The sequence below is a fragment of the Nuphar pumila genome, chromosome 13 (genome assembly GCF_984573655.1).
Source record: "Nuphar pumila chromosome 13, dmNupPumi1.hap1.1, whole genome shotgun sequence".
Lineage (NCBI taxonomy): Eukaryota > Viridiplantae > Streptophyta > Magnoliopsida > Nymphaeales > Nymphaeaceae > Nuphar > Nuphar pumila.
Window position 1 is genome coordinate 2,884,159 of NC_143261.1, and position 27,897 is coordinate 2,912,055.

At 36.2% G+C, this 27,897-nt stretch overlaps 1 protein-coding gene across 2 annotated transcripts in view; it reads right to left on the reverse strand.

Annotated features, from left to right (window-relative positions):
- The window catches only part of LOC149817512 (polypyrimidine tract-binding protein homolog 1-like), a 28,697-nt gene extending 4,523 nt beyond the window's left edge, over positions 1-24,174 (reverse strand). For both annotated transcript variants that reach the window (XM_089985090.1, XM_089985091.1), the window contains exons 1-9: positions 24,081-24,174; positions 23,311-23,519; positions 20,223-20,432; positions 19,196-19,258; positions 19,022-19,095; positions 18,833-18,928; positions 18,379-18,436; positions 18,197-18,301; positions 18,030-18,111 (exon numbers count right to left, since the gene is read on the reverse strand). In XM_089985090.1, the coding sequence (XP_089841216.1) occupies positions 18,030-18,111; positions 18,197-18,301; positions 18,379-18,436; positions 18,833-18,928; positions 19,022-19,095; positions 19,196-19,258; positions 20,223-20,432; positions 23,311-23,496 (874 nt within the window). In that variant the 5' untranslated portion in view covers positions 23,497-23,519; positions 24,081-24,174. The remainder of the gene's footprint in view (positions 1-18,029; positions 18,112-18,196; positions 18,302-18,378; positions 18,437-18,832; positions 18,929-19,021; positions 19,096-19,195; positions 19,259-20,222; positions 20,433-23,310; positions 23,520-24,080) is intronic.
- Positions 24,175-27,897: the final 3,723 nt, after the last annotated feature.

A 27,897-nucleotide genomic window follows, 5' to 3' on the forward strand; every position in this document is an offset into this window, starting at 1 on the left:
ACACTAAAAGTGTATACAAAAAACCCACAAAAGGAGAAATGACTTAAAGTCATAAGTTGGATATCATTGAAGAAAGAAAGAAGAGGGTGAAAACCCAATGCCATTAGAAGGGGAAGCCTCCTCTATTTATAGAGGAGGAAACTAAGAAGAAGGGACCACAAGGGGGCTCCCATCTAGTCGTTGGGAGCCCCAACGGTCATAAATATGACCGTTGGGGCCCCAACGACAAGAAGGGTGGAGCCCCTTGTGGTCTTACAAAAAGTAAAAGGAAAAAGAAAAAAAGGAAAAAGGAAAAATAAAAAGAGAGAGAAAAAGAAGGGAGAGTTTACATGGGGATTTACCAAAATACCCCTATTGGATATTTGGAGAATAATTAAACAAAAAAGAAATATGTATATTTATACATATATGTATATATATACTTATATATACGTATGTATGTATATATAAGTATATGTATATATATATTTATATATACATAATTTAACATGCCCCCTCAAACTTTACGGGGAGAAAACCGAAAGTTCGCTAAGAAGAAACATAAATCGTGGAGTTGGGAGCGCTTTGGTGAAGAAGTCAGCCAGTTGATACTCTGAAGTAACATATGGTAATGTGATAGTCTCTCTGAGATATTCGTCTCGAACATAATGGCAATCAATTTCGATATGCTTGGTCCGCTTGTGAAAAGTATGATTGTTTGCAATGTATATCGCACTTTTGTTATCACAGCAGAGCTTGGTGGGAGAGGAAATAAGGACGCCCATGTCACCAAGGAGACTTCTGAGCCATACGATTTCCAGAGTTGTCATTGCCATGGCGCAATATTCAGTTTCAGTGGATGATAGTGGAACCTTCTGCTGCTTCTTGCATCTCCACAAAACGAGAGATTCACCTAAAAAATGCAAAGACCGGTAGTTGAGATACGATTATTGAGATTTCCTCCCCAGTCAGCATCAGTAAAAGCAGTTAATTCAAGAGATGAGGAAGAGGATAAGAAGAGTCCCTTGGAGATGGTATTTTTGATGTATCGCACAATTCTCATTGCGGCCACCATATGAACCGAAGTAGGTGCTTGCTGAAACTGGCTTGCTGTATGAACCGCACGAGCTATATCTGGACGGGTGATGGATAAATAGGTGAGAGATCCAATTAATTGACGGTAGGGGGTTGGATCCTCAAGAAGAACATCATCCTCAAGTCTCAGTTTTGCATTGATAACTTCGGGAGTCTCAACTTTCTTTTCATCAGATATTTCTGACTTGGTACAAATGTCTGCAGCTAATTTCATTTGAGAAAGGATGTATCCTCGCGAGGAGTAAGCTACTTCAATTCCTAAAAAATATCTCAAGTATCCAAGGTCAGACATATCAAAAGTTTCTTTTAACATACAGTTTATATCATTTACCCCCTTTTTGTCACTCCCAGTGATGATCATATCATCAACATACAATAGAAAAATAACAATGAAATCGCCTGTCTTCTAAACAAAAAGAGCAGTGTCAGTATAGCAAGAAGTAAATCCTAAATTGATTAATACATTATTAAACTTGTCATACCAAGCTTTAGGAGCTTGATTAAGTCCATATAAGGCATTTTTTAATTTTAAAATTTTTTTCTTTAAATTCATACCCGGAGGTGGTTCCATATAAACTTCTTCATTTAAATTTCCATTTAAAAAGGCATTTTTGACATCAAGTTGAAAAATTGGCCATTTTTTAATAGAGGCTATTGCAATAAGAACTCGAACACTAGTCATTCGGGCAACTGGGGCAAAAGTTTCATCATAATCTACCCCATACTCTTGGGCATATCCTTTGGCCACTAACCTAGCCTTATATCTTTCTAATGAGCCATCACTATTAGTTTTTACTTTAAAAACCCATCTACATCCAATGGGTTTCTTGTCATTGGGTAGATCAATGATTCCCCAAGTTTGTGCCATTTTAAGTGCATTAAGTTCAAGTTCCATTGCTTCATTCCAATGAGCATATTGTTTAGCATCATTATAATGAAGATGGTTCATGAAATGAGTGAAGAGCTAGCAGACATACTCAAAAATTTGGAGAAAAAGAATCATAAGATACAAATCTATTTGGTATTTTAGAAATACGATTTGATCTTCTTTGAGAGGATCCTTCAATCGACTCATTTTGAGATAATTTTTCAAGGGCACAAGGTGGATTACTTTCGTTCCTTCTAGAGTAGACTTGTGTTTGTCTTGGTACATTTTCTTCTAAACTTTAGTCATCATTTGGAGGTTCAAAATGATCTTCTATGAGAGATTCACTAGATTCAACATGACCATCTATGACGTTTTCTTGAGATAACAAGTCAAATAAAAAAGAACAATCAATATTTTCATTTGGTTTATGCGAAAAACCATTTTCTTTTTCTAGGAATGTGACATCTTTTGAAATATAAAGTTTGTTTTTGAGTATGTCAAAACATCGATAACCTTTTTGTTTTTCGCCATATCCTAAGAAAATACATTCAATTGCCCTAGGAGAAAGTTTATTATTCTGGTGAGTTAGAACAAAGCATTTACATCCGAAAATTCTTAGTCTTTTATAATCGGGTGACATATTATAAAGTTTTTCAAATGGAGAAAGATTTTTCAAAGAAGATGAAGGGTTCTATTGATAAGATATGTTGAGGTTAGAACCGCTTCGGCCCAAAAGGATTTTGGAATATTTTTTGAAATTAATAAAGTTGTTGTGGTTTCTATTATGTGTCTATGCTTTCTTTCTGCAAGACCATTTTGTTGTGGAGTGTTGGGACAAGAACGTTGATGGCAAATTTCATTTTCTTTCAAATAGATTTGAAATTCATTGGACATGTATTCGCCTCCCGAATCGGATCTCAGAATAGATAGATTTCCTAAAAATTGATTTTTAACCATTGCATTAAAATCTTTAAAGGAGAAAACTTCGGATTTGCGACTTAAGAAGTAAATCCATATAAATCGAGTGAAGTCATCAATAAAGACTACATAGTACAAAAATCCTCCTTTGGATAAAATAGGGGAAGGTCCCCATACATCGGTATGAACAAGTTCAAAAGGTCGAGTCGTGAAATAATTTCTTTGAGGGAATGGAATAGCTTTAGATTTCCCAAAAATGCAATCTTTACAAGTCATGTGTTTGTCTTTACAAGTATTGTCCAAAAAAGAAAAAATAGACATCTTTACAAAATTTGGATGACCAAGTCTCCCATGCCAAATTCCAATACTTTTGTCTTTTATAAGATTGCAAAATGACTTTGGTGGTAGAGTCAAAAAGTCCATAAAATAAAGATCACCCCTTCTATGGCCTTGCCCAATCAGCTTCTCTGACCGGAGATCCTGCACGATGCAATCTTTATGTGAGAAAGAGACTTGGCATCCATGATCGGTGATTTGGGAAACGGAAAAAAGATTTAGATTAATTTTTGGAACGATTCTTACTTTAGGAACGAAAAATTTTGAGAAGTTTTAAAATCAAGTGTTCCAATACTTTCAATTTTTAAAGATGTCCCATCGACCGTTGAAACATAAGAAGATATGGGTTCGAAAAAAACATTAGAAAGAGAGTTTTTATGAGATGTCATATGAAAAGAAGCACCGGAGTCTAGTATCCACATACCTGGAGGTGATGAAGAATAGGCGATGGCGGCTCCGGATGTTGAAGATGAAGAAGTCTTGAGAAGATGTTGGAGAACTTCGGAGATATGATTAAGAGTTTCTTTGATATCTCCCTCTTTGGCACTTTCTTCTTCCTTCTTTGGAGAATTTTCTTCAACCGCGGCCACTTTTCCCTTAAGTTTTGGGCAAACCGGTCTAATGTGTCCCAGTTCATTACAATAGTGACAAATTACTCCCTTTCTAGATCCATTATTTTTGTTAAAGTGGGGAGGTCTATATGCTTTTACATTTGAACTGGGCCTAGTAACAGCCAAAACTTGATCACTCTTAATACTTAGGCCAAGTCGAGTTTCTTCTTGGCATACTTCGACAAGGGCGTCTTCAATGGGTAAGGCTTTACTTCTATGAAGAAGGGATGCTCTAACTTGTTCAAATTCCGGTCGAAGACCATGAAGAAATTGAAAAAAATGCTCATTTTCAATTTGCTCCCTTCTCAACTCAATATCTTCCGGAGCCACCCATTTAGGATCAAGAAGAACAAGCTCATCCCAAAGAGGGGCTAAAGAGCTAAAGTAGTCACGGACACTCATATCCGCTTGTCTAGTGGAACGGATTTTTTCTTGACAAAAAAATTGTCTAGCAAGATCCTCTTGGGTATACATACCCTTAAGAAAGAACCATGCCTCATTGGCTCTTCTAAATTTAGCAATGTTGGCACAATTTTTGAGGTCCACATTGTTCATAAACCATGCCAAAATTTTGGCATGGTTACTTTCCCAATCCTCAACTTTGGATTGATGGTCATCGATAGCTTTGATGCGCTCATCGCCATCTAAAGCTTTTTTAACTTCATTTTCGATTTTAGTGAGAACAAGAGAGGGTTCGGGAGTAGTTCCCATAACAAAACCCCAAAGTTTCTTACCTCTTAGATGATTTTCCATAACGGAGGCCCACATAAGATAATTGGATCCATTGAGCTTAAAAGAAAGCTCAACTTTAGAATCGTGTTCCATAGGTACTCAATAGTCTTCCTTTCTTCAAAAGCTTGAGAGGCACACATCCCAAGAAAAAAAGAGAAGCCCGATCACCAACCTTGCTTTGATACCATGTAATGAAGAGGAGCGGAAGCACCAATAAAGCAAAACACTCTTTAAGAGTGATCACAAGAGCCAAGAACACAAACACTAAAAGTGTATACAAAAAACCCACAAAAGGAGAAATGACTTAAAGTCATAAGTTGGATATTATTGAAGAAAGAAAGAAGAGGGTGAAAACCCAATGCCATTACAAAAGGAAGCCTCCTCTATTTATAGAGGAGGAAGCTAAGAAGAAGGGACCACGAGGGGGCTCCCATCTGGGCGTTGGGGCCCCAACGACAAGAAGGGTGGGGCCCCTTGTGGTCTTACAAAAAGTAAAAGGAAAAAGAAAAAAAAAGAAAAAGGAAAAATAAAAAGAGAGAGAAAAGGAGAGGGGAGAGTTTATATGGGAATTTACCAAAATACCCCTATTGGATATTTGGAGAATAATAAAAAAAAAGAAATATGTATATATACTTATATATATATATATATATATATATATATACGTATGTATATATATAAGTATATGTATATATATATATTTATATATACATAATTTAACAAAAAATTCCTCTAGGATATAGTGGCAGTTGATCTCTATTTCAAGTATGGAAGGTGAGATTGCTTGCAACATAGATAACACTCTTATTGTCACGGCACATCTTCGAAGGACTAAAGATGACTAAGGCTATATCTTTGATAAGACTCCTCAACCAGATGATCTCTATATTTGTTGTCATGGATCAATATTCAACTTCGGTGGATGATAGAGAAACATGTTGCTTCTTACATCTTCAAGAAATAAGAGTCTCCTAAAAATATACACAAATCAATAATTGAGACTCATCATTAAGATTACCGCCCCAATCAATTAAATCTAAATAAGATGATAGAAATATCCATTTGGTTATAGAATTCTTGATATATCTAACAATTCGCAAAACAACACTCATATGCACAGTAGATGGTGCATGTTGAAACTAAGTGTTGCATGAGCAATGTTTGGTCTAGTGATGGATAAGTAGGTCAAGAATCCAATTAGTTGTTGGTATGCGATTGGATTTTCAAGGGAAAACCCATCTTCCAATCTTAATTTTGAATCTACAACCTCGGCCATGTCAACCTTCTTATCATCAAAAATTTCAAATTTAGCAATAATATCTACAACCAGCTTTGTTTGAGACAAGATATATCCTTGAAGCGAATAAGCAACTTAAATAACTAAAAAATATCTTAGATAACCAAGGTCAGACATATCAAAATGATTCTTAAGAATGTCTTTAATTTCATAAACTCTTTTTTTGTAACTCCTTAATAATCATATCATCAACGTATAATAAGAGAACAATGATGTTAGTACATGTATCTTTGACAAAAATAGCATTATCAGAATAACAAGATTTATAACCCAAGTTTATCATAACTTTACTAAACCTATCATATCAAGCTTTGGGGGGCTTTTTTAAGCTCATACAAAGCTTTTCTTAATCGAAGAACTTTTTTTTTCGATCTCAAGATCGAGAGGAGAAACCATGCACACTTCCTTATTTAGGTCACCATTAAAAAAAAGTATTTGTGACATCATGTTGGCAAATGAGCCACTTCTTAATTGATGCCAAGGCAATGAAGGTTCTAACACTAGCCATACGAGCTACTAGAGCCTAACCTTTAACTACTAACCTAGCCTTGTATCTTTATAAATATTCATCCCCTTTGGCTTTGACTTTATATACTCACCTACAACCTAAAAACCTTTTTCCAAAAAGGTATCGATTGAATTTTCACTTCATAATGGATGCTAAGGCAATGAGGGTTCTAACCATGGTTGCCAGTCGAGGAAGCGGGAGTGGGAAGCGATACGGAAAACGGGATCAGGAAGTGTGGGCCGACTTAGAAGCGAATCATGAATCGTCTCGAAAGCGAGGGGGAAGCAAAACAATAAAAAAAATTATAAAAAAAAAAAGAGGAAAGCGTGGGGGAAGCCCGCTTCCCAGAAAAGGGACACTTCCCCACGCGTTTCGGAAGCGCGACGTTTCGCGCTTCCGAAATGTGTATCGGGTAAGCGCGCTTCCCCTACTACATAGGCGCTTCCAGTAACTCTGGTTCTAACACTAGTCATACGAGTTACGAGTAGTCTATCACATACTCTTAAGCATGACCTTTAACTACTAACCTAGTCTTTTCCCTAAAGGTATCAATTGAATTTTCTAAATCTTGGCTTTCTTGAGGTCTTCTAGTTCTAGATCCATGGCATCAATCCATTCGAGAATATCTTTAGCTTTATTGTAGGTTGAGGGTTCATGAAATGAGTGTGATAAACATAACGCAAGCTCTATATCTAGGAGAAACGGTTCCATAGGACACAAACCCTTCGGAAAGTCTAGAGACCGTACTAGATTTCCTAACATTAGTTCCACCTGTGTTTTGGTTTTGATTATATCTATCAAGTGCACATTGAGGGTTTTCAATAGTTCTTCTAGAATAAACTTGCACATCATGATTTCGAGTATCATTCATGGGAACACCCGAAGCATCAATATGCATATCATCATGTATAATTTCATCAAAAGCCTTTTTAGGCAACAAGTCAAATAAAAATGAATACTCAATATCATCCTTAGGCTTATCACTATCAAAACCATTTTTATTTTCAAGAAAATTTGCATTTCTTGAAATATATAATGTCATTTTTATATCATAACATTGATACCCTTTTTTAATATTGGCATAACCAAAAAACACATATTCAAGGGCTTTGGAGGATAATTTATCCATTTTTTCAATAAGTACAAAGCATTTACATCCAAAAACCATAATCTACTTCAATCTGGAAAAGCTTGATAAATATTTTCTATTGGAGACACATTTTCAAGAGAGGATAAGGGCGTCCAGTTGACAAGATATACAACACTTAAGGCACCTTCAACATAAAAAAAAATAGAATATTTTTTTATATAAGTGAATTCACCCTACAATATGGGGTCCAAAAGCCAAAATAAGTGATTCTTTTTAGCCCCGTAGAAAACCGTACATGCAGTTTTTATGCATTGCATACGGCTCTGCAATGGAATCTGCTAACCTATCCATGTTCAATCATCGAGATTGAGAGGTTCAATGCAATTGCAAATGGTCTGACACTAGATAAATGAATATCTCCTCTAGATGAAAGATCTTCTTTGAAAAGTAGTTTGACCCCATCCGCTAGAGCTTGAAGAATCCCCATCGGATACAGAAATAATGAGAAAATCAAATTTCATTGCCAATTGCTCCTATCAAAAGACTACGAATTTGAGCCATAACATGTCCTCGTAGTTTCAATGATATGGTGGTGTTTTCTCTTGGCTAATCTATTTTGTTGAGGGATATTTAGACAAGATCTTTTATGTGAAATCTCATTTTCTTTCAAATAATTTTTAAAATCATTAGACAAATATTTGTAAGAAAGTGGTGGTGTTCCACCAAAGCACTGGAACCAACCAAACAAGTGTCTAGAAAGACACTTCACACAAGACCCGTAAAAGGGTAAAAATGGAGAACACAAGTAAAAAAGGAATTTTTATTAAAATGTGAAATGCTTAAAAAGCATTTTCTACAAGTGTTGTACAATGGGGAATGCACCCCTATTTATAATAGAGAGGAGGAGAGCTCATAAGGAGCTCTCCCTCTAGCCGTTGGAGCTAATCCAATAGCTAGATTTCTAGTCGTTGGACTAGCTCCAACGGCTAGAATTTGGTCAAGTTCCAACCGGAACTTAACCAAAACCCTAACTATCTTGTTCCATTTGAACTAGATAGTTAACAACAACAACAACAACAACAACTACTACGCCTTCATCCCAAAACAATTGGGGTCAGCGATATGAACCAAAAAAGAAATTCATTTTGGGTCTTCCACATGAATCCTTTTCCTCCAATCATTTCTATCCAACGCCATGTCCTCGGTGAGGTTCAAAGCATTCATATCCTTTCCTATCATCTCCATCCAAGTCTTCCTAGGCCTACCCCGACCTCTTTTAACTAATATATTTTCCCATTTCTCCAACCTTCTAACTGGAGCATCATTAGGCCTTCGCCGAATATGTCCAAACCACCGTAAACGATTCTCTCGCATCTTATTTTCAATGGGTGCAACACCTACCTTCTTACGTATCTCTTCGTTCCGAATCTTATCTTTTATTGTATTTCCACACAAATCTTATCTTTTATTGAACTAGATAGTTAAAATACAAAAAATAAGAAAAATAAGGAAAAAATAAAAAATACAAAAAAAATATTTTACATCAAACTTACGGTACAATGAGTGAAAGTTTGTTTAAGAGAAAGTGAAATTCTGCAAGAGGCTTGGTGAAGAAGTTTGTTAACTGGTATTCTGATGTAACATATGACAAATCAATGGTTTCATTCAAGTACTCCTCTCTGACACAGTGACAATCAATTTCAATGTGTTTGGTGCGTTCATAGAACATCCGGTTGCTTGCAGTGTAGATTGCACTCTTGTTGTCACAACACATTCGTGAAGCATGTGTTGTTGAAGCTCCCATGTCCGCAAGAAGACGACGGAGCCATACGACCTCCATTGTGGTGGTTGTCATGGCTCGATATTCGGCCTCAGTAGAGGATAGAAAAGCCTTTTGTTGCTTTTTGCACCTCCATGATATGAAAGATTCACCTAAAAACACACAGAAACCAGTGATTGAGTGCCTATTATTAGGATCACCACCCCAATCAGCATCAATATAAGCAATTAAATCCAGTGATAGTGAAGCAGACAAGAAGAGTCCTCATGAAAGAGAAGTTTTTAAATATCTAATAATACGTAAAATTGTTCTCATGTGAACAGAGGTCGGAGCATGTTGAAATTGGCTGGTTGTGTGTACGGTATGCGCAATGTCTGACCTAGTGATGGAAAGATAGGAGAGTGCTCCAACAAGTTGTCTGAAGGGGGTAGGATCGTCGAGACGCTCTCCATCATCAATTTTCATTTTAGCATTGACTATTTTAGGAGTGTCCACAGTCTTTTCATCTGTAATGTCAAACCTGGAAACAATATCAAAAGCAAATTTAGATTGAGATATCAAATATCGTCGAGGAGAATAAGCAACTTATATTCCTAAAAAATATCTCAAAAATCCTAAATCAGGCATTTCAAAATAAGTTTCAAGAAGAGCTTTGATATCTGTCACTCCCTGTTTGTCGTCACCAGTGATGATCATATCGTCCACATATAAGAGAGGAATGATGATACCTGCATCAGATTTCTTAACAAACAAAGCAGTGTCAGTTAAACAAGAATGAAATCCAATATCTGTCATAACATGACTAAAGCTATCATACCAGGCTTTCGGTGCTTATTTGAGACTATAGAGAGCATTCTCAAGATAAAGAGTTTTACCTGTGGGAATACAAATACCAGGTGGAGGATCCATGTATACTTCTTCAACAAGCCTCTCATTTAAGAAAGCGTTTTTAACATCTATTTGAAAAATATGTCAGCTTTTAACAGAGGTCAAGGCGATCAGGGTTCTGACAGTAGTCATACAGGCTACAGGAGCGAAAGTTTCTTCGAAGTCAATGCCATACTTTTGAACATAACCTTTGGCAACGAGTCGTGTTTTCTATCTTTCTAGGGTCCTATCACTTTTGGTTTTGACTTTATAAACCCATCTACAGCCTATAAGTTTCTTTCCACGATGAAGGTCTTGAATGAATCAAGTCTTGGCCTTTTCTAAAGCATCCAATTCAACTTTCATAGCTTCAACCCATTCTTTATAATTTTTGGCTTCAGAGTAGGAGGAAGGTTCAACATAGGATGGGATTAATGCTAAAGCAGCCCTATATGATGGTGAAAATGAGTCATAAGAAACAAATTTGTCGAGAGATCTAGAAATTCTAGAAGTCTGTCGAGGAGGAACTTCGAAGAACCTTTGTAACGCACATAGAGGATGCAGTTCTCCAACTCTTCGTCTTGTATACTGCAATCCAGCATCCCTACTGGTTTGGCCTCTGCTATCAGTGTCAGGAACAACGGGGCTTTGATCATTGTCAAAGTTACATTTGAAATCCTCTTCACCAAATTTCAAAGTTAAATCAATTAGAAAGGAATATTCAGTAATATCCTTGGGTTTTCGCTCTCAAAAGCATTCTCTTTTTCTAAAAAAGACACATTTCTTGATACATAAAATTTGACATTTTGAATATCATAGCACTTGTAACATTTTTTATTCTCATCATATCCAAAAAAGGCACATGGGATTGCTCTAGGGGAGAATTTATCATTTTTGTCTATAAATACAAAACATTTGCAACAAAAAACTCTCAACCTAGAGTAGTTCAGTGTTAAATCATAAAGTTTCTCAATTGAAGAAATATTTTTCAAAGAAGAGGACGGCATTCTATTGATGAGAAAGGTGGCAGTTAGGACTGCTTCAGCCCAAAACCCTTTTGAAACTTGACTTGCAATTAACAAAGTCTGAGTGGTTTCCATAATATAGTGGTGCTTGCGTTCAGCAAGACCATTTTTGTTAAGGTGTGTGTGGGCATGATCGTTGATGAGTAATGCCATGTAGATTAGGATAATTTTTAAATTCTCCAGACAAAAATTCTTTCCCTGAATCGATGAAAAAATGGCAATATTACTTTAAAATTTATTAATAATCATTTTATGAAATATTTGAACAAGAATAAAAACCACAGATTTATGCTTTAAAAAATAAGTCCAAGTGTGTCTAGAAAAATCATCAACAAAGATGACATAATACTCATAGCCGCCTTTAGAAATAACTGGTGCAGGTCCCCAAACATCCGAATGCACTAACTCAAAAGGTTTTATAGAGACAAAGGTTTTACTATAAAAATGTAATCTTTTCATTTTACCAAGAATGCAGTCTGTACAAGCAAAATTTTCAGATTTACAAAGTTTTCCCAAACTTGGGAAGAATTGAATTTTAGACATATGAGGATGGCCAAGTCTTTTGTGCCATAATTCTATCTCCAATTTCTGAACATTTAGACAAAAAACATTCTTTGGTAATTCCAAAAAGTCCATGTAATATAGTCATCCTTCTCTATGGCCTTCCCCGATCAGCTTCTCTGACTGACGATCCTGTACCCAGCAACCATCAGAAGAGAATGATATATTGCATCCATAATAAGAAATTTGTGAAACAGATAGAAGATTCAAATTTAATTTTGGGATATATCTAACATTGGGAATACAAAAACATTGATAATTTTCAAAACATCATATTCATTTTATTTCAAGAGATGTTTCATTTGCTGTGAAAACTTTTAATATACTTGAGTTATTTTTAAGACATTCGGATAAGCATTTGTCATTTGGGGCCATATGAAATGAAGCACAAGAATCTAAAAGCCAAGGAAAATTACCTGAACCGAAAATAGATGCAACTGCCACTCCAGTAGAAGCTTCAGTTGAAGATGATACCCCTTTGAGAAGAGGTTGGAGGATCTCCATCAGTTGAGCCATTGAAACAGGCGCATCTTGATCTTTTGGCTCGACTTCAACGGTGGCAACCTTTTTTTCATCCCTCTTTAGTTTAGGGAATTGAAGCCTGTAGTACCCGGGTTCATGACAGTGGTGGCAAATGACTTTCCTCTTGTCGAACTCACCATTTTGCCTTCCAAAGTGAAGCGGCCTGTAAGTGCGAGTATGATTCCCAGGCCTAGACACTGCTAGGACGGAATCATCATCAGCTTTAGGGGTGTGTTTCCGGAGACGATTTTCTTCCATTGTCAATTCTTTAATAGTTTCCACAATAGTGGAAACTTTTTCACGGTGAAAGAGGGTCAATTTGGTGGACTCAAATTTCGGCCTTAACCTAGTTATAAACGGGTAGAAATGTTTAGCATCGAGCTCCTTTTGGCGAAGCTCGATATCCTCGGCACAATGCCATTTTGGTTCCAAAAGAGATAGTTCTTCCCAGAGTTTGGATAACCCATTGTAATATTCTCGAATTGATTTGTCGCCTTGGGTCATCATCCCAACCTTCTCTTGAAGATTGCACGCATGTGCAATATCTTTAAGGGAATACATATTTTTAAGGTATTCTCATGCCTTATCGGCATGTTCAAACTTGGCAAGACTAGAACATTTTTTAATGTCAATACTATTGATAAGCCATGATATTATTTCTGCATGTCACATTCTCCACTCTTTCCATTTCATAGGAGGCTAAAGCCTTGATTTTCTCTTCCTCTGATAATGGGACCTCCTTATCTCCCTCTTTCTTGGTAAGGGATAGTTTAGGTTCCGAATCAGAACCATCCATGATTCCCCATAAGCCTTTACCCCATATGTGGTGTTTCATGATTGAAGCCCGCGTTACATAGTTTGTGTCACTTAATTTCATGGGGATGATGGTGACTTTATCATTGTCATCCATCGTTAACAAGAGGTGAAAAAAAAAAGAAAAAATGTGAGGGAAAGAGATATAATACAATGATGTTGAAGCCCTTCAAATGATATGATTTGTAGCCGATAATGAAGTGATGAAACACTTCTCTCCAAGTGACGAAACACTTTTGCAAGAACAAGGTGATAACACACCTTTTGCACAAGGGGCACAAAAACCGAGGCAGACTTTCTCTGAGATCTAATAATCTTGCGGCTTTGATACCATGTAAGAAAGTGGTAGTGTTCCACCAAAGCACTTGAACCAACCAAACAAGTGTCTAGAAAGACACTTCACACAAGACCCGTAAAAAGGTAAAAATGGAAAATATAAATCAAAAAGGAATTTTTATTAAAATATGAAATGCTTAAAAAGCATTTTCCACAAGTGTTGTACAACGGGGAATGCACCCTTGTTTATAATAGAGAGGAGAGGAGAGCTCATAAGGAGCTCTCCCTCTAGCCGTTGGACCTAATCCAACGGCCAAATTTCTAGCCATTGGACTAGCCCCAACGGCTAGAGTTTGGTCAAGTTCCAACCGAAACTTGACCAAAACCCTAACTATCTAGTTCCATTTGAACTAGATAGTTAAAATACAAAAAATGAGAAAAATAAGGAATAAATAAAAATATAAAATATAAAAAAATATTTTACATTTTAACAATATTCACCCCAGAATATGATTGAAAAATGACAATATTAGTTTGAAATTGATTTTGCATAATTTTATGAAATTCTTTGAAGTATGAAAAAAACTTCAGATTTGTGCCTAACGAAATAGATACAAGTATACCTAGTATAATCATCAATAAATACAACATAATAAGAAAACCCTCCTTTTGACATGACTAGAACCGGTCCACATACATCTGAATGCACAAGTTCAAATTGTTTGGTAGAGACAAAAGTTATAGAGACAAAAGGGTTCTTCTTCATTTTCCAAGAATACATTTATTATGTATAAATTCTTTAACACGAGTTTTTCAAAAAAAGAAAAAGTCAATTTAGATACATTGGGATGGCCTAAACTTTGATGTCATAAAAAATTGTTTTTTTCCTTAAGAAAACTACAAAAAGAAACTTTAGGAAGATGAAAAATCATGTAATAGAGATTTTCCATCATATAGCTTTCCCCAATCAGCTTTCCTGAATAGCGATCATGCACCCAACATTTGTTTGATGTGAAAGAAACTTCGAAGCCATAATCAGAAATTTGTGATACCGAAAACAAATTTAGATTGAGTTTTGGCACGACTATAACTTTAGAGACTTGAAAAACTCATCTTTTGAAGTATTTGTGAAATTTCCAATACTTTTTATTTTTAAAGTGGTTCCATCATCCGTAGAAACGCAAGAATTATAAGTGGTTTTGTGCATTCGAATAAGAGGGATTCTAAAGGAGTCATGTGAAAGGAAGCATTGAGTTGAGAATCCAAGAGAGCGAACCTGGAGGAGAGGAAGTGGATACGGCTGCACCGAAAGTGGAAGTGGAGGATGTTTTAAGGAATAATTGTAATGCTTTTGTTAGATGATTAATGGAATCCTTAAGATCACCTCCTTCAACATCTCGCTTTTTGGGTGTTTCTTCAACGGTTGCTACCTTCTTTTTTACCTTAAGGCACTCCAGTTTGATGTGTCTCAGCTCTTGGCAAAAGTGGCAAATAATCTTTCTTGCACCTATGTTATTTTTTGAAAAATGAAAGGTTTGTATGCTCTAACATTGTTTTTGGGTCTTGACACGGCAAGAACCTCCTCATTTCCCTTAGACATGCTAAGTCTATTGGTACACCTCTCCAAGAGCATCATCAGGAGAGGTTCCAGTGGTCCTATGCAAAATGTTGGACCTAACTTACTCAAATTTGGGTCTTAACCTGAATAAAAAGGTAAACAAATGCTCCTTATCAAGTTTCTTTGGCCTTATTTCAATAGAGGAGTCTTCCCACTTAGGCTCAAGCAACGATAACTCATAACAAAAAGATGAGAGACTCTTATCTCCTTGCTTGGTGGTTCAAGTTTTCTCGTGGAAAAAATATTGTCGTGCCCAATCTATTTGCACGAACATGTTCTTTAAAAAAATCCAAGTCTCATGTGCCCTTTGAATTTAACTATGCTTGCGACAATCTTTGTTCCATGCTATTTAGGAACCAAGAAAGAATTTGGGCATAATTGGATTCCCAATATTCGAATTTATCATTGTATTTGGTGATTGCTTTCTCCTGTTCTTTTTCATTAAGAGCTTTGATTGGATCATCAACCTTTTTGGTAAGTATGAGTTGTGATTCAGATATAGAACCACTCACATACCCCCAGAACTTTTTGCCAATGAGATAATAATTGAAGTTGTTTAGCTTGAATGCAACCTCTGTCATGGATTCCTTTTCGCCTATCTTGATTTGAGAAACCAGGCTTGTGACGATCCTCTTTTAGCAATCATGAACTTTGGAGAAGCTTTACACAATCCCAAAAGTCTTAGGCTCTGATAGCATGTAAGAAAATAAGCGGAAAGTGAAAAATACAAGTACACAAGCACAAATACAAGCCCACTAAGGGACAACACAAGGGACCAGGCACCATACAAGCACAAAGTTCAAATACAAGCTTGAAAGAGTCAAGAGAGAGCAAAACAAGATTAAAAATAACTATTATTGAAGGGCAAATGCTTAGAACAAGCATTGAAAAATACAAGAGAGGGAGTGCCTTTAAATAGGCACTCCAAAATACAAGGGGCTGGTCCAACAGCTATATTACAAAAAATATAAAAAAAATGGAAACAGAAAAAAACAAGGAAACAAAAAAATAAGTCAGTCCTTAGAGGACTGACACCTATTACATGAGAAATGACTAAAATACCCCAAATGGGTATTTCAGTTTACACAACATAGAAAACAAATATATATATATATATATATATATATATATATATATATATATATATATATATATATATAATTTAGCATGCACACCCAAACACAACCTTGATTGAAAAGGAAGAAGGTTCCACCAGGCTCATAGTAAGCAAAGCAGAAAATAGCAGAAGAAAATGCTCCTCTTGCTCTGATCTATAATACCTATCTGGTGCTGCTGGTCAATCAAACGGCAATAGAAGAACAGTTGCCTCACCTAAGAGTTAAGAGTTCACAGAAAAACTTTAAGAACTTGATTAGAAAGTACAATGGATTGACAAGAAGAACCAATAGCTTAATTCTTTGCTGAGATCTTTCGATGATGGCCGCTCGGATCCTTTTGTATGTCAACTTGTTGCATCATCAAAGCTGAGGAAAACACATAGGATGAATAACTTGTATTGATATGACTAGAATGAAAACTCAGTAGGACCACAATGCCAATTAGGAGAAAGGGTAGAGAACAGATGAAAAAAGAGGGGGGTGTAAGGAATGAATCACATAATCCAGGAATCCAAATTACTAGAAGAGACGATAGAGAATGGTTGCTTCTGACTATGGTTTTAGATCCACCAGCCAAAATCAACAATGCTACAAAGGTTAGTGGTATGGTATGTCAGATTGCAGCGCTCATACAAATAGAACTGAACGATTCTTTGGCATAAGTGATTAGATCCTTCTATTTCCACATTCCATATGCATAATTGGTTCCACATCAGCTTCAAAGATGTATCCAAACAACATTATATTTGAAAAAATATTGAAGCAAAAGGAGGAATACAAATACAAACCACGAATGTCATACCAAATATTTAAAATAAAAAATTAAAGACAGAGATATAAAGTAAAAGTTAAAATTACACAAGAAATGAAGACCAGTAACCAACCACATTATTCTTTGGGGATTATATAGAAATAAAAGATGTCAAGATTTTCAGCAATGTTGTGAAAAGTGTAACGCTCCACCAAAAACTAAAGTGAGGCGTAAAGCGTAAAGCGTAAGCCTAAAAAAAATTTAAAAAAAAACTTAAAACAAGCCTTTAAAAATATCTACAAATACAAATAAATAAATTAATCAACAAAATTAACAAGATTTCAGGCTTTTACAGAAAATAACTAATCAACAAATGCTTTCACAGAAAAATAAAAATTCAACTAATAAAAAATCAGAAAAATAAAAAGAGGAAGAAGAAGAATGGAGGAATAACAGGGGAGAAGAAGTGAAGAAACAGTGAGGGAAGAAGAGGAAAGTGGAAGGGAGGAAGAATGGGGGAGAAGAAGAACAACAACAGAAGAGGGGAGAAGAGGCAGAGGAAGAAATTGTGGGGAAGAAGAGGCAGAGGAAAGAGAGGAGAAAAATGAAGAGGAGAGAAAGAAGAGAGAGGAAGAAGAGATGAGAGTGAGAGCAGCGAGAGAGGGGAACCTCCTCCTCCTCCTCCTCCTCCTCCTCCTCCTCCTCCTCCTCCTCCTCCTCCTTCTTCCGTGTACACGAGAGAGTGAGAGACGACCAACGAGAGATGAGATACGAGAGAGAGAGAGGATTGAGCAGCGCGAGAGGGAAAGAAGAGAGGGCCCGACCCTAATGGGTCAAATGGGGGCTTTGACACCCATTTGACCTAAATTAAATGAGGCACACGTCTCAGGGTAAGGCATGCCTCGCCCTGAGGCGTGCGTTTCATAGTGAATGAGGTGTGCACTGTGGCCTCCGTGCCTTGTTTAAGGCTGCCTCAAGGCACAGAGGGCCGCACCTCGAGGCGAGATGCGCCTTGAGACGTGTTTTTAACAACATTGATTTCCAGTCAAACTCAAATGTTTCAATTAATTATCCAAGTTACAGTTCATCAGACAGCAAATATTTGCCCCTTATTGTCAATAATCGCTGTTAAAATTAAAAGTCAAACTGATGCAGGCCGGATAACTGGTGAAGCAAAACATCATATACATAGGATATCTACATAAACTGTGTGAAATGAAAAAAGAGAAAAGCAAAACAAAGGTGATTTAATAACTAAATGTACCAGGATATTGAATTAATGCCTGCATTCCACCATTCTTTTCAAAAATTGCAATCTTTTGTACGGTGCCAAATGCAGAGAAAACCTAAATTCAGTATAGAGGCTGCACGTCAAGTCAAAGCAGACTTCATTTGAATAAATCAAGTCACAACACACTCCATAGAAATTACCGTGTGAAGAACATCAACAGTCACTGCATATTGCATATTTTCAATAGAGGCAAGAAGCACATTACTCTCCGGCTCCTTTCTCTTTCCATCAGGACCTACAACAGGCTGAACAATTTGACATATATAAGAATAATATACATCCAACCAGAACACAACAAAATAGAAAAGAAATAAAAGCACACCTGCATAGTCCCCTCAATGGCAGATGGGTTCACTGGAAGGTATGGATTTGTGTAATCCCTTCAGATTCATGCAAAATGTGACTATATCATTAATAATCAGAAACTAATGTCATTCTGAAAATAATAGAATCACAGACTCATACAAGCAAATAAATGCTAAATAATTTGTAATGACATGGATGATGAGTTGCAGAAGAATTTGGCACAGTTTCACATTGAACCAATATTATTTCCCTTGATTCAAAATACCTAATGTCTAGAAAATTCATGGCTTATTGGTAAGTATATATTCCTTCTGGAGTAAACCGGCAAAACAACATGGCAACGCTACATTTATGATCAAGAAAAGTCTCTTCAACATATCCCCCCCCCCTGCCCCGCCCCCATTCAAACTAATTACAAGAGAATTAAGAAGCAGAACAATAAAATTCGATGGCACATAAACATCTTATACCTGCTCCGATGGGATTGAAACTTGATATTTAAATCAGTATGTGCAGAAAATGAGATGCGCAAATGGCATGAACTAACATGCTCTGGAAGCAGATACCTGAAATTTTTAAATTCACCGAGACACATGAGAAATCTGCGCAATCAAATATGCAATAACCATAAAAAGGTCCAAACTTTTGAGTGTTTTCACCTAGGGATGCTTCTTCCATCCAAGGCATTTCGAGCCGAAGAGGCTGTCTCAGAATCACTAAATTGAATCAAAGCCTGAGACAATAAGTTGAGTAAGCAGGCAAGACAGAGCCTGAGAAAATGAGTAAACAGATAAGATATTCATGCACTGGCATGAAATTTTAACCAAAAATACCTGGAAACCAGCAGCCTTCTCAAAGGTGGCAATTTTGTGTACAAACCCAAAAGCAGAGAACACCTGCAACATTATCCAAATATCCTTATTTTACGTCAAAGAAAGCTGAAATAGATCATCAGAAACTTCAAGTGTCCCTGATGCATATTAGATAAAGATAAATAATCAACAAGACATGTTTAAGTGCAGAAGAGCACCTGCCAGGTAAGACCACGGCATTCATCTTAACACCAGAGGCATCATAATAGTGCAATACACTTAAAAAAGCAATATGATGCATGGGATCTTATATAAACACTGCCTCCAAACAAAACAAAGTAAATGAGAAAAGCAAAGCAGTAAAGCAAGCAAACATAGAAAATGTGCACATGAGCTTCCCATTATCAGAACAACATCAAACAAAGGGGAAAAAAGGCAAAAAAGTGTAGCTCTACACACCACGAATGGTGAAGCAGGAATCTCTACATAATAGATTAAGTGAAAAAATATATGGAGGATAAATGTGTAACTTTTATATGCCAATGAGATAGATACAAAACAGGGAAAAAACATATATATCTGAGATAAAAAAAAGTTCAAAGATTTAACCTCAAAAACAGCTTCCTTACAGGTCGATATGGTCCTACATCTCGAATTAAGCATTGTGAATGGAGGGCGGTTAGAAAAAAATAAATTAAGTAAACATGCAAGGCTGTAAGTTTTAAGAGTACAATGACTAAAAGAATGAGATAGCAAAACAAACATGTCATTCTCCAATGCGGAAGTCTGACAACGAAGATTTCTCCATGACAAAATGGACCTGCTGATCCATGCAGAATGTCAACCAGAAGTCAAAGACCAAGTAAAACAGCATTTGCTCTACAAAATGTTTAGAGCAAAAGAAATTCTCTCACACTGCTTCTTTTACATGTTGAAAGTGGATCTAGAGTTACTACCATATCATTTATATGCATAACCATAGCATAAACAAGACCTACAGAGTTAGTTTTATGCATCCAAATAAAAGGTGCGGCCCATTCCAACTTACTAAGTGAATGACATCTATGCTGACATCTCCGGCTTCTACACCCTCAATAGACACCAGCAAGACATTTCCAGAAACATCACCAGAGCTCTTACTGTTGATGATCTCTTGCCTATTTGAATACTGAATATATACAGCTTTACCTCGCACCTGTGCTGGCTCAGATGAGGAAGCATAATATGAAACCATTGAAATTGCCTGATTCAGGTCCATCTGCAATTGGTACACAAATCAACCTCAAGTAACCCCTCAAAACTAATACATAATTCAGTTCAGCAGACAAATAAAAGTCTCAATGTAATTCCCTTTCTAATGTCTACAACAATTTGACCATTAGTACATAGAAGTTCTTTAACATGTATCCCAATAAGAAATTTTCATAGAAAAAAGTTTTTGGTCAAATCAAATATGTATCCAATGAAATGCTTTATAGAATTATGGTAGTAGTTGGACTTGTCAGAAATAATCAGTAGCAAATCAACACAATGAATCCCGTACTCACCAAACCCAGGCATCCTGTATTTCAAGCAAAAGGTCTCATATATAAAAAAGTCATATATAACAAACACAAATACAAATAAATAAAAGAAATAGTAGGTTAACAACAAGCAATATTAAGAACACCTCAGGTAAACACTGCCTATTAAATGAAAGAAAGCTAACAGAAATGCTCGACACCTGGTATCAATGAGTTTACCTCCCTAAATATATGTCCAGAAGAACAATCCAGACATCATTCTCATACCAACCAAACCAAGAGACAACAAGGTAAAATCAATGGTTAACTTCAAGCATCTGACATTACCTCAACCTACACAACTGATGATACCCAGCACAAACAAGATCATGGAAAAATGATGAGGAGGCACTATATAAATCCATTAGAAGGCAGCAACAAGCCCTTGAAGGACCAATCCAAAAGACGCCCAAATAAGACCTCTATTTTTTGCACATACAACAATATCAAAATGTACTTGAAGTTGAAATGTTATACTCATGCTATATTTCCTTCAGAAATGTTTGGAAATTTGTAAAACAGAGCTGATGCAACTAATTACAGATTTTATGTGCATTGCTTATATGTGTTAATTCCCATATTCATTCCAACCCAAGTGTATTGGAATCAAACCATACTGAGGATTTTATCTTGTTAGACAATTACTTCTTTAGATTGACAACAATTGACAATGGAGAAAAACATACAATATGCAAATAAAAAGATGTATTACCTAATCTTGTAAAAGGAGAAGCAGGATTAGTCAGGAGTGAGGAACACTACTATTGCTACTTATATGAAGGCCCTTATTTTTTCAATGTTCACAATCATATCGTTGGTTGAAATAATCCCTATTCAACATTAAAAATATATATATTTGATCTTGACAAATTTCTTTTAGGAATTTATTGAATTTTTTCATGCACAAGTATAAAATATTTTAAAACCAATATTTAATTAGGAAGCTTTATGTTTTGATACCCAATCCTATGATGTACCACTGTAATTATAAATAACTGAGTGCAAGACCACTATTGAGATTCTATGTACCCATTTTTTCAGAATATCACTTGGCACAACCATAACAATCACGGATCAAGGACACGGAGGCATGTGTAAGATTTTGTTTTTAACTGTGAAACATGTACCAAGTGTACCCTCAGGCTCTTTGCTACCTCAATGACCACTGTCATCTTGAGGACGTAATATTTTTTAATTCTTTAGCAAGAAAATGTGTGAATAGGTACAAACAAGACTGACGTTGTGAAGAGCTTTAATAGTAGACTTGGAAACAGAGAGCAGTGGGTGCAGAGTGAAAGAGATATTGGCATCTTTTACAGCTTCCACAAATTAAAATGTGTTTGGACTCCTAAAGAAGAGCATCAAGTTGCCATTAATCTTGCAAAATTAGGAGAACTTAGTTTTGATAAATGCTTGAAGGATAAACCACCAGATTGGTTTCCTTCAAATATGTAGATTATGAGTTTTGAATCAGATCTTGTAATCTGGTCAGGGCTGCCCTAACCCCAACTTGTCTATTTAAAAGAAAAAAGAAAAAATATTAACCGGAAAGGCTGTGGTTGAGAGAAAACACATCACTGATGTCAAATAACGTTTTAAATAACCATAAGCATAATGCATCAGGGACACGGAATATTTGAGATTTTCTTGGACTGTGATATTGTTGCAAAATGTATACATAGTAGGGAATTCGAGACACTTTGCCACCTTGATTTGACTTGTAGGCTTGTAGCCTAAGTGAAGAAAACAAACATGTTAGGTGCCTGACACATTGTTACCAGAATAAGAAGCTGGTGTGAGAAGCGATGCACAAAAAGTTAGGTGAGATTTGAGAAGCTAAAAAAGCCTGGGTGAATGAAGTATGAAATATTTAGGAAGCACAAAGGGAATAGGGTAAGAAACAACAACAGAGATGAGTATGAAACAACATGAAAATGCAGTTAAAACTTGTGTTTTTAGTCCAATAAGTTTGAAGTGTTTTTTTATGGAAAATGTTCATTATAGATCTTATAGTGAAAATATAATTTCTAAAAGAGAACGTGCAATTGTTTACAACTGAAGGAACATTTTCAATATCAAGGAAGTTCATTTTCATACTAAGAGAAGCAAGCTTTCCATTTTTTAGAAATGAACTTCCCACAGAGCTTCAAAAGCGTGAAATAAGTGTGAAATTTCACGCTCCCAAAGTGAGCTACCACGGTTTTCAGAAGCTTCGCATATCTTAAACACCACAAAAAAACTGCGAAATGTGTTTTTTTATGGCTGTCCCAAGCAAATGGAAATATTTTCTTGTGGAAGTTTTCTAGACATGCTAAATTACGGTGGTTCTCTTGCATGCATATTATTTGCAAATTGAGAAGCATCCCACAATGAGGCCACTTAGAAAGGTTCTCCCTATGGGTCTTCCAATGTCTACAATTGTAGCCTTCTAAGCACCAAGTTCTCTGATCTAAATATTCATCTAGACCAAACGAGATTTCAGAACTTTCTACAACAAAAACGTTTGCTAAAAAAACACGTAGTAATTTGGCTAAATAAATTTAAAAAAAAAAACAAAAAAAGAAAGAATCTCACGAATTCAACGAAGGCTTGGTTGTGGTTTGCACCGACATTACACTTTGTATTGACGATCTTCCCAAACGGTTTGCACAGTTCGATAAGCTCTTCCTCAGTACACTCCCACGGGAGATTCCGAAGATGCAAAACTTTAGAAGGCGTCTGTGTGTAACGGAATTGAGGTTGTGACGAAGCAGAAGCCATGTTGACTCCCAAACGGAACAAGCCTAAAAAGAACAGGTTTAAACCAATGAATTCTGAATTTAATTCATCATTGCAGGTACAAAGAACTCAACCAAACAGATAATAAATAACAAAATCAACGGCAAAATTTTACGATAAGAGAAATACGAGCAAGTTGTGTAGTTGAATTTCGAGGATGCCTATGGAAACACGACTAAAGCGTATCTACACAAACGAGGATTAGTTATCCAACCCTAAACATAACTCAAGATCAACCGAACGCGACTCTCATACGGTCATACCACCGAAACTACAATCAACGAATATCTGACAACAGGGATTCGCGATCAGAGAGAGAGAGAGAGAGACGGTCCTGATCTTGAATCAAGATGCCAGAATTCAGCGTGCCCAAAATCCAGGTTAGGTCACGCCAACGCCGATACTAAAGGAGGGAGGCGGATGCGAGGATCTCGCTACAATTCGGCGTGCCCTAACACCGATTTGAGAGAGAGAGAGAGAGCTATCTGCATGCGCTGCAATTGTATTAAGGCTAGGGTTCGAGCATGCGACGGCGAACGAGAGAGAGAGAGAGAGAGAGAGTACACCTCTGAACCCGCCGGAGAAAGAGAGGAGCAGTGGTGACGGTGGTCGTCTCACAGAAATTAGGGTTTTGAGTTGGAGGATGAGAAGCTCGGCCCGCGAAACGAAGACAAAGGATGTCCCCTCGTTTTCTTATAAAGGGCCACAAACGGGTCGGGTCCTAGTAGGGTCCAGCCTTCACGATATCCGAACTTAGCCGAACGTTGTTGGTTAACCCATCCGTGTCTTGGCCTTGGGCCTTAATCCTTACGTCAATCCAACTTTCCCATTCTTATTCTTCTTTCTTTTCTTTTTTTTATTTGTTTTTAAAGGCAGACCATACCAGTTATACGGACAAATATAACTCATGTTAGTACTTTTAGGCCGTATCGGACAATTGTGAAAAAGAGAAGTCCAAAGATAAGATTCATGGACAAGTAACCATCTAACATTTATAATTACAGGATCCATAAAATAATGTGCCCTTAGGATATATCGGGAGAAAGCCGAGCCCAGCCCAGCCCAGCCCAGCCTTGCCGTGTTTGGGCCGAGGATAAAGGGCATGAAACGGGGATGAAGGTTAAAATCCATCTCCGTGAGGGGATGGAGGCAGGGATGGACTTATGTTGTCTCCCGCCCCGCCTCATCCCCATCTCAATCTTTGACTTGCCCTGCCCCGTCCAATCTCATCCCCAATCTTTCTAAGGGATGACACTAGATCGAGAGAAAATGAAGTCTCGTCTTGCCTCGCACCCGTTTGGATCGGGGATGGAGGACATGAAACAAAAATGAAGGTGGGGGTAAAGGTTAAAATCCATCTTGTGTAGGGATGAAGGTTCAAATTTTGAGATGGGGAGGGGTGGAGACCTTGTCCCCCTCCCCCACCTCGGTCCATTGCCATCCCTAGGTATGTTTGATAACTTGTCTAGGGTTAAACGAAATGAACAAAAAAAATAGAACAGATCATTGGTTTTGTTGGTTTCATAACAACTATTCCAACTCTATTGTTTAGACCATACTCAAATGCTATGTTTCAAATGGTTGTTGTTTGATGACAATGTGTAGACAACTTAGACAATCATGGATAATGGGTGGAATTACTTTGTTTTTTGAATGTGTGACCCGATCTGTCCATCATTTTACATGTTTTGAAAAATCTATTATAGTTTTTTGCCTTAATATTAATTCAATTACGAAATTATATATAAAATCATAAATTTTTGTCCTAAATATATATTTGAAATTGGATTTTTGCCTCAAATATGGATCTCAAATGAGATTTTTGCCTCGAATATGGATTTTTGGTTCTTAAGTTGGATTTTTGCCCCAAATATAGATCTTGAATTGAATTTTTAGCCCAAATATGGATATTTACCTCAAATATGAATCTCGAATTGGATATTTATCTTGAATATGTATTTTTGCCTCGAATATGGATCGTAAATTGGATTTTTGCCCTTAATATATGTTATGCTCTCTCTCTCTATCTTCTTTGGAGAATGGGCAGGTATAATGTATTATGATCCGATCTTAAACAAGTTCTGATGAAGTCCAGGAATCGCTTTCGGAGTTTAAAACAAAAGTTTATCAAAGGAAGTTAAAGAAGACATAGTTTGCTTTGCTTTCAGTATTTCAACAAATAAATATTACTTATGTCTCTTTATGGCGAGACATAGTTTCCATAATTACTTAAGATTTGCACATTGATTTGTTTAACATTTTCCTATGTAAGTGACACTATAACGTCTCGAGTTTTTAAAACCTTAAAAAATGCGTAAATTTTTTTAAAAAAAAATCAAATAAAGAGTGGGAACAACTTTTGGCTTCCAGTTTTAAACCTCAAGCATGTCATATTTCATAAACCACAATAAGAGCAACAATAAATTTATACCAATATTATATACAGGGGCGTAGCTAGGATTCATGTGAGGGGGGGGCAAAGAAGGGTGTAGAAAAAAAAATTATTTGTGTGATAGTCGGGGGTTCGGGGGCAGCGCCCCCGAAAAAAAAAATTGAGATAAAATAAAAAATGGCTACAATTATTAATAAAAATCTATTTCATATGGATAAATCAAACTATTTGTTGCAGTAAGGGCTGGGCTAGGACTGGGCTGGGCTAAAAAATGGATAAAAATCTATTTCATATGGAATCAGAGCAGGGCTAGGACTGGGCTTTTAAAAAAAAAAAAATTAACTAGTTTGGGGAGGCAGGACTGGGCTACAGCCCAGTCCTGCCCCCCCCCTAGCTACGCCCCTGATTATATACATAGTCTTTTCATAAGGTTTAGAAATTAAAATATTTAAGATTAAATTGAAAATGAATCCTAAATTAATTTTGAGATTTTAGAAATCTGGATATCTGAACCTGTAATTCCAACATCTACTGTAATATTGTCTACTCCATATATGAACCTAAAATTCCCATAAAACAGGGTCAGACTTATAACAACCAGGTAAGTTATTAATCAAAATCATACAATTCAGATATTAAGCACGATTTAAGTAAAATTAAAAATCAAAATGCATATATCCAAAAACAATTATGCAAATTAAAACAATGACAATTTAAAATAATTTATGACATGATTATGTGTGATAATAACAAGGCATATTTTCATATCAAATTTTGTGAAAGAAAAGGTTAATGTTTCGATATTTAATCATCCTTTTGGCGCGGTAAAGGACACTCACATCTTAGACTAAGCATTATAGGGGTATATTATTCTAATGTGAATTACCCAGATACCTGGCTGAACTGGGCTCCCAAGCAAACAGTCAATGACTAAGAAGATTTTTGCAAATTATGAGCAAACAAGAGAATCGAATGAATCCACTAGCTGCGACAGTCTGAGACCCGTTGGCTTTGGCCTCCTCAACCCGAGTGATAGAAGGCCCCAAAGAATCTATCGTTCCCAAAAATCATCATCATAACAATGTCACTCATGTCTGTACCACTACCCCTTCTAGGATAGGCTAAACCTGAATGGGCTCGAAGGGTTCTTTTATAGGACTTTTAACATTTTCAAAAATATGCTCAATAGATAAAACATTTTTTTTAAATAAAAATTAGGGTCATATGTACTCAGCCCATCCAAAATTTACTCTGTAAAAATGAGTACTCGCTTGTGAAGGCGAAAATTAAGTTTGTGTGTAGACATGACTCATACAACAAATGGGTGTCTTATTGCACCTTTTTTATTTAGAAAGTCTACACAACAAAATATTTCAAAAGTCAATATACTACACAAAATACTTCTTTTTATCAAAATCAAAATTATCAAAGTCTTGACCATAGTACTTATCAAAATTTGATTCAAACTCATAAGATTTGAAATCTTGTCATTTAAAACAGGTATTTAATTCATGCCGATATTAAAATATGCATTTGATCATAAATTAGATTTAAATAATAATACATGCATCAAAAATATTTCTAATATAGAAATTATAAGATTTTGATATAATAACTTACCTTGATTTTTTATAGAACGAGGAAGAATAGGATAAAGCGCTCGTGCTTTCATTTAATCTAATAAAATTTATTATATTATATAATGTTTCTATATTGAATTTTGGGCAGTATTTTTTCTATAAATTTAAAAAAAAAGAGCGAGAGAGGGATTATCAGGGAGAGAGGGAGAGTATCGAGGGGTCGCCTGTGCGTAAAAGGAGAACCCCCCTCCTTGTTTAATTAAATAGAAAACACGGGAAGGGTTTTGGGTTCGGATCCGGGTTGGATCCAACCAAGATCCGAAAGTTTTTTTTTAATTTAATGGGTTTTACAAAAATGATAAAAAATATTATTTTACTAGTATGGCCGAATCTGGTTCATGTAGTTCTTAT